The sequence below is a fragment of the Sinocyclocheilus anshuiensis genome, unplaced genomic scaffold (assembly GCF_001515605.1).
Source record: "Sinocyclocheilus anshuiensis isolate Anshui unplaced genomic scaffold, SAMN03320099.WGS_v1.1 scaffold861, whole genome shotgun sequence".
NCBI classification, from domain to species: domain Eukaryota; kingdom Metazoa; phylum Chordata; class Actinopteri; order Cypriniformes; family Cyprinidae; genus Sinocyclocheilus; species Sinocyclocheilus anshuiensis.
The window spans coordinates 263,310-271,453 of NW_015554217.1; the positions used below are offsets into that span (position 1 = coordinate 263,310).

Below are 8,144 nucleotides of genomic sequence, written 5' to 3' on the forward strand. Positions count from 1 at the left end.
AACAATTTTCTTCATATGTTGTATTAAACTGATGTATTGTTTCATTTTTTACATTGTTATTCACCTGCTGTTTTATTTGCTGATTTATCTTGAAACATTTAAAAACATCAGTAAAATCAGCTTTGTATTGCAGCACATATAATGTGACTCTCTACCATTGTAGCATTCTTCATTTGTTACTGTATGTTTGCTAAATGAACATGTTTAAATGAAGTTATTACTATGCTCAATATTTGTGCAAGTTCTTCTATTTATTAGCATTTTAATATAAACTATATAACTTTATATGCTTCAGGTTTAATATGTGAAATGACGGATAATATATACAGTGTGTATATATATATATATATATATATATTGTAATCTGTGCTAAACCGTCATTGTTGCATTGTTTCTGTATTCTGACATAAGGCAAAATTCACTGCATTAAAGTACTGAAAATTAACATTATGAACATAAGCAATCTTAATGACTGATAAGATTTTTTTTCAATCAAATTTTTAATCTTAATATTAAAATTAAAGTAAAAAAAAAATCTGAAAATTATAATCATGTTGACCTGATTTTGCTAAGATTTTAGAATGTCGGACGTGTAGCTTATATTTGTTCTAAATTATGAATACATAAAAGGTGTACGATTTTCCAGATGTTGTGAATGAGATGATAACCACCACCACAGACAATCAGACACAATATCTTAGGGGGTATTCATTTAAATAACAATAATAAACCGTTTAGAACTTATACCATATTCTCTCTGTCGCACACACGGCTAAATTATATAGATCAATAACCGTATTTTACCATGATCTACAGAAAACGCAATACAAATATGTGTAGCCTACCTTTTTTATAGGCATATAAATGATTAGTGAATGCTGCCCTCTACCGGTCACAAAGTTTCACACGTTTCCTTTGTCACTGAAAGAACCCTGAAACCCCTGCTGAAAAAAGCCTGGTCATAGCCGGACAGCAGGCTGGTTTTAGAGGGGGGTTTGTTTGGCCACTTCTTTAGCTGGTCAGGCTGGGAGACCAGCTACTTCCAGCTTAAACCAGCTAAGACAAGCCAACCATCTTAGGCTGGTTTTAGCTGTTTGTTTTTTCAGCAGGGAAAGTTTTGCCATACTGTAAAGAAAGAGTGTCCAGGTAGCCTATACAATACACGTACGTTAAAATGGCACTATCTTGTATATAAGATCTTTCAGGCTTCCTCCAGCTGTGTCTTCAGGACAAACATTTGACCTCTGTAAGTGATTTCACACACTGACGCTGGTGGGAGGATTCAACACTAGGGACTTGGGACTCTACAAGCGCACTTTCCACCGCACTATCCCTGGACACCTTTGCCTTTACCATGATTTTAGTTAAATTCGTGTGCGCGATCATAACCAGGTCGTTATTCATTCTGATCTCTCTAATCGGCGTCTGGAGAGTAGAAACGGTGAAAAATGACAACATGTACTGGTTACTAACTGTCCTTTACCTTCCTCTGGTCGTGGAGATGATCATCACTTTAAAACGAAGGAAAGGGAAAGACTACAAATGGTGAGTGACACGCTTTCCCTTTACAGTTCTACAGATACGATTTACAGTACTGACAGATTCACTGATCTTGCAAACAGCTGTTGATCATTTTCTGCTGGATGAATCACTCTTCTTGGTCTAAATAACTTGAATTCAATATTTAGCTGAATTTCGGTGTTTATGTGGCGTTCAATTGACTTCTTTAGTGGTAGCTGTTCTTAGGTTTCAGTTATATTTTTAATTCAATTTTCCTAAAAAGTTATCGACATTCCTTTCTCCCTCCCTTCCCCTCACTAACATCCTGCTAGACCAATTGTTACTGCTGAAGGGTGTGTGTAAAGAATACTAGTCTACAGTGTAATCTGAATGGTTTTAAGCAGTAAGCTTAATGTTGGCCCTAAAAGGAACATACAAAAAAAATAACATCATCTCAGTAATTGTTCCGTGTGTGTATTTGTGTGTGTTCTGTAAAATGATGTAAAACCATCTTCTGTCCTCTTTCAGGTTTTCTCCAGCCATCCTGCTCTTCCTCATCAGCATTATTCCGTCCATATGGATTCTAGAGTTACATCATCAGGAGAACAAAGCCAGTGACCCTCAGGTATTATTCTATATATCCATTCTTTCAGTGTAATTTTGGAATTTTCTGCCCGCTTGTATTCACTCTCATGTCATTCCAAACCTGTGCGACCTTGCACTCTCTGTGAAAAAGCTGTTTGCTATAAAAAAAAAATTAATTATATTTTAAAATGTATTAAAATAAGAAATAGTTATTTTAAATTGTAGTGATATTTCACAAAATGACTGTTCTTACTGTATTATTTTAAAAACATTTAAAAATCTTAATTATTTTGGACTTTTGGCCTGCAGTGTATATTATTGTGTAGCCTATATTGTTTTTATCACTGTCTTCTCAAAATGTTGCAATTATGCAAATGTTTTGTGAAGTCAGCATAGACCTATTATGCTCATATATAAGCTGATATTCCTTCTCACTGTCTTTTTCCACTCATTAAATTCTTCTCTGTGCTTTTTTTTTGTGTCTGGCAGTGTAGGAAACTGGACTCTTGGGACAATGTCAAGAGCATATTGCCTTTAAATGGCACTATGGGTAACGAAACACTAAAGGTAATCTTGAAATGTAATATTTATTTGTTTATATTTAAGTTTTTCATTTGTGGTTCAGTGCTTTGCTGTACAAAAGTGACTAATGCTCTGATTGTGATGCATCTGCTATATATATATATATATATATATATATATATATATATGCACAAATCACATGTTTATGATGCAATTGGTGATGTCATTAATTTCCTGTGCTCCACAACGCAGACAATTTTCCTCATAATGCAGTATGCAGCATGGGAAATTAAGCCTTTTGTCTTGCCTTTCGTTTCCTCTGTCTTTCTCTAGGATTAAAATATTACATTACTTCAGATTTAAACTGAAGAAAATCATGATAAATCACTTATATTTTGCTAGTACACCCAGCCATCCCATCACACTCTGCTCTGGTTTTGGTGGGGGTTCTTTGAAACGTTGTCATTGTTATGTTTCATGGAGAATGTCCAAGATGCATGTTGACACTCATGGGAGTTTAAAGGTTCTAGCAAGAAATCTTTATTATACTGCTTATTCTTTTATTATACTGCCTCTATTCCTGTGATGAGTTATTATTTTTGGACCTTATTTCCCACTTTCTGTGGGTATAGAAACCAGGAAAACTTGATCTTAGCTTGTTTTCCTTCTCTTTCACTTGCAAATTTGCCCGTTTTGATGCATTTATCCAAAGTAACTTGCAATTCACTCATAACAGGGCAGCGTGAAAACATATGCAAAAGTGCTTAATCATTGTGCTAAATAAGATGATTCATGCCCTTGTGAACCTCAAGTCATCTTTCTTGGGAATAAAGAGACTTTCCTCTTTCTTGTCAGTGGTGTGGTGTTCAGCAATTTATAAATAGCTGTCTGTATAATATTGTGTCTTTCAGCACTTGGAGCACATGCTCACTTCCGTGTGTCCGAATGACTGGATCCTTGGTCTTCATCAGGTTCTGCTTATTCTTCTCATCCTTGGAAAGTGGCTCTTGCCATTAGGAGGCGTGACACGTGACGAGCTGTCTCAGCTTTTACTCATCTTTGTTAGCACGGCGGCAGACATTCTAGAATTTACCAGTGAAACACTCTCTGATATCAAGTGGGTACTTCCTGTTCTCATTCAGTAAATCAGAAGAAAGCTTGACTGAATGCCAGTTCATATGCTATTGTTGATCTACACTACTGTTTTTATTTAAAATAAATTAATAGTTTTATTCAGCAAGGACATATTAAATGGATCAAAAGTGACAGATTAAGACATTTATAATGTTACAAAAGATTTATATTTCAAATAAATATCTTTAAAAATGTATCACAGTTTTCACAGAAATAGTAAGCAACACAAATGTTTTGATAATAATAAGAAATGTTTCTTGAGCAGCAAATCAGCATATTGGAATGATCAGGTGACACTGAAGACTGGAGTAATTTCTGCTAAAAATTCAACTTTGCCATCACAGGAATAAATGACATCATAACATTTATTTAAAAAAGTTACTAAAATGAATTTTGTGTATTTCAGAAATACAATGCTGTATTACTGGATTTGAGCGATGATTATTGTTCGGTCCATTCTCAGGTGCCTTTGGTGCCTGTAAAGATCAGCAATTAGTAATTGTTTAATTTGAAACGTTGTTGACGCTGAACATTAAGTAAATCATATTTCTTACACATCACTCACAATAAATTACACATAATAATAAATACTAAAAACCATTGACATTTCTCTTTCAAATTGTGTTTTGTGCAATTAAATGTCAACCCTGTTACATTCAAAATGTGAGGTTAATGTTACTGGCATTTACTAGGAAATATCATCACACCACACCACATTATTCAATATTTATTGTATGGCATATTTATGAGAGACAAAGAGAAATTTGGCATTTTCTCAGAAAATCCCTAAAGCATTTTAGAAAAAGACAAAGGCAGAGGTCAGACAAAGCAAATGATGTATTTAAAAAGGCAGCCTTTTTATTTTCATTTCATTTATTTATATTTAATCAATTAAAATGTAATAAATAGTGACATACAAATATAAAATGTAATTTTTTCTTTACTTTCTTGTTTCTTTTTTTTTTTTGCATTACACAATAAATACAGTTGAATCAATCATATATTGTTACTACATTCAGGATCTGTTTTTTCCTGTCAGTGATATCAGTAGTCACACGAACACAAATGGCCCCTTTCCTGAGAATGGGCCATTAGATATTCAGAGTTGATTGATTGTGTCGGCTGGTAAAAAAAGACATAATGGTGTCTGAGAATCTGCTCCGTTATGCCAGCCATAATGCCCTCTTGATTTTCAAATTCATAAAGACTCACATATAAATGCTAATGCATTATTTGATACAAATCTGCATAACACGTTCCTCACTGTGTGTTATAGGGAGAACAACCATCAGCTGGTGTATGTAATCTTGGCAGTGTGGACATGGAGTATGTTGCAGTTTCCTCTTCACCTGGCAGGTTTGTGATCACCTGTTTGCATCTTTTTAACATCTCACCATCAAACGTCACAGATGTTGCTTTGAAAAGCAGCAACATGACCTATAAAATAGTTCAGGATCCCTCAAGTGACTGAAGGAGGACCCTGCTGTTCTGTGAAATTTCAGTTTGACACTCAGATATCGTAAATGTTTCATCCTGCTCCATCAAAAGTATTTTTCTTACCCTTGGAGCTCACATAAACTAGCGGTTTGGGATGCAACTCAGTGTAGTGTAACAGTGCTTCAGTCATTTGTAGATCGACAGCATGTGTTTTTGTTGCGATATGCTCTATGCATGTTTCCCTTTGAGGAATGAGAGCTTTGGCAGCTGCATGTATTTAAACATTAACAAACCCCATAGGAAGAGGAGAGGGTGGATTTTTTTTGGGATCTTTTCAACCATTTGCCGTAAGTTCAACTGACTTCACTTCTGCAAATTTACCCTGCTCAGTGCTCACTGGTCTGTAAACTATGGAAGCCTGTTTTATTTTTTGATTTTGTGGCAAAATAACTAGCTTCAATAGTAAACTGATATACAAGTTTAATAAAATATAATTCTTTAGTTTTGTCTTCTATAAACACTCAGAAAGGCACATAATATTCTTTTCCTAACACATAACGCATTAAAATCATCCATTCAAAGAACAAATAGATCGGCATAAACATTTAGAGTCATTGATTTCCTGTAGTTTATGGAGCAAAGTGCTCTGCAGTCATAGTGGCCCTCTGCCAAAACTGAAGAGAACACCGCCATTTAAACTCCAGTAAAACCCTTCAACTTCAATTAAAAACAAACATTGTTACAAATTAACCTTTTATTTAAACAATTAAAACATGATCCAAAACATTTAACAGTTTTCTGCAAAAACTAAATTTTTTTGTCTAAACTTGACAAGTGTAACATGCAAATTGATTTAGTTTGGATTGGAGTTATAATATTCATATCTGTGTCTGCATTTTTTTTTTTTCTCTCTTTCATGTATGTTACAGTTGTGACATCCCGGCCACAGAACTCAGATGAGCCTAAGGATGGACACGGCTGTTGTAACTTGGTCTTTTCAAGACACAGTACAGATATTTGGAACATCGTGGAGAGTTTGTTTATCCAGGACGGGCCCTTTCTCGTGGTACGTCTCATTGTGATGATATACTTTGATGTGTTCCACCAGATGTTGGTCTTCTTTGCTATTAAGAACTTTCTAGTGGTTGTCCTCAACCTCTACAGGCTCACAGTTATCTGTCAAGACTTTAAACCACCACAACCATCATCATCATCTACCTCTCCCCCAGTATGAAGGAAGGAAAGAAAATAAGTTTCAAATAAAAATTTTGCTTCTTTAATACAAATACGTTTCATTGTATGTTCAACTGTGCCAGATGGTTTGCTTCAAACCGAGGTCTGGAGACTCCCAGGGGGCAGAAAGGGAGTGCTAGTATCAATGAGATACTGTTAGAATATTTATTGATATTTTGAATTAGTTTCATCATTTTAGTTAAAGTTTTAGTCATTTTTATTAGTTATTGCCTATATAGTTAGTTAATTATCTATGTATGTATGTATGTATGCATGCATGTGTGTGTGTGTGTGTAGTTACTTATTAATTTTGTATTCAGTTTTAGTTTTAAATGAGAAATGTTGCCTTGACAACTAGCTGAAATAAAATAAATTCTATGGGGTCAGTGGAAAAGTTTATAAATAAAAAACTGATTAAAATAAATTGATTTAAAAATATATTTAAATAACTAAATAATCTAACAGTACAGTGCTATTTTATAACATAATAAAAAAAACTAAATATTTTCCAAATAATCTTTTACATATATTTATATTACTGATATGTTAAAAATATATAGCTACATTTTAAATTTTAGGATGGGGGGCCCTCACATCAGGATGATCATATTTGGTGGTCTGTGGCATCTAAAAAATTGAAAACCCCTGCCTTATACTGCTTAAAAACACATTTATGGGTGACAACAGTTTTAGAAATGTATTTTGAATGTGTTTGAATATGTTATGTACAACCAGACTAGGACCAATAGTAGATTTTAGAGTCATTATTAGGTTCCTAATTTTAAAATATTACTTTTATTGAACTTTTTTTAGCGTTTTACAATGTTTGTATACCAGACAGTGTTGTGAAGCAAGATTTTCTGACTCAAAAGCAGTAAGAGAACTCTTTTTTTTGTATTATGAAATGTAAGAGGCAGATGCACATTTATCTATTGCGTACAGTGTTAAAAAGGGGTCTGCTCATGCATGATTACTCGCAGTGTGCATTCAGATATGACTCTCTGATAATCAGACTCTTTGACCTGAGAACAGGCTGACATAATTGGCCTGTAATTTGAAAGAATCTGTAGTTGCTCTACAGCAGTTCCTAGTATATCCTTTCAAAGGACCATGCGTTTTAACCAGAGGTTAACAGATGTGTCTAGTTATGTCCACTTGTGAACATTGAAATAAATATTTTTGTCTAGTTTCTACCTATCTGGATTCTCCATGTTTTTGTATGTGGGATGATCTATGCTGGTTATCTGACCTTTGGGTTTTCATTGCTATTTTAACTTTGTGAGAAAAAAATTAGTCATATCACCACCTCCTTGTTTTCTTTCATACTTTACATTCACACAGTATCTCTCAGTTTCCTGCATGTCTTCAAAGTATAAATGACTGCGTTGGGTGGTTGTGTCTGTCCCCATCTGTTCCTGAATCATACACGCATTCCCAAAGCAGGAAAACACATTATTTCATTAAACATTTACCCAGACACTTTTCTATTTTTAGCCAGAGGAAACAGGAAATAGCCATACAAGAATAAAACAGGATACCAACAAAAAAAAAGTTCGATTTAAATGGACAACCGGGGCATTTTGACCTATACTACATGTGCTTATTTCAGTGCATAATGAGACTTGCACTGTGACCTTTGATGTACCATAGTTCAACACCATTTTGTTGGGTAAATATTAACCAATGGATATATTTTTAGTGCTGGATTTTGTTAAAGGTAACAAAATAAAATC

General features: G+C 34.2%; 1 protein-coding gene across 2 annotated transcripts; it reads left to right on the plus strand.

The window, feature by feature from the left end:
* The first annotated feature begins 1,080 nt into the window (after positions 1 to 1,080).
* On the plus strand, positions 1,081 to 6,532 carry LOC107671111 (transmembrane protein 26-like). Of its 2 annotated transcripts, XM_016463958.1 has the most exons (7): positions 1,081 to 1,545; positions 2,029 to 2,125; positions 2,575 to 2,652; positions 3,519 to 3,724; positions 5,018 to 5,097; positions 6,108 to 6,244; positions 6,343 to 6,431. In XM_016463958.1, the coding sequence occupies exons 1-7, from the start codon at positions 1,355 to 1,357 to the stop codon at positions 6,367 to 6,369; spliced, it is 816 nt and encodes a 271-aa protein (XP_016319444.1). In that variant the 5' UTR covers positions 1,081 to 1,354; the 3' UTR covers positions 6,370 to 6,431. The 2 variants fall into 2 exon arrangements, with proteins under 2 accessions (XP_016319444.1, XP_016319443.1); XM_016463957.1 differs by having other exon boundaries at positions 6,108 to 6,532.
* The last annotated feature ends 1,612 nt before the right edge of the window (positions 6,533 to 8,144 follow it).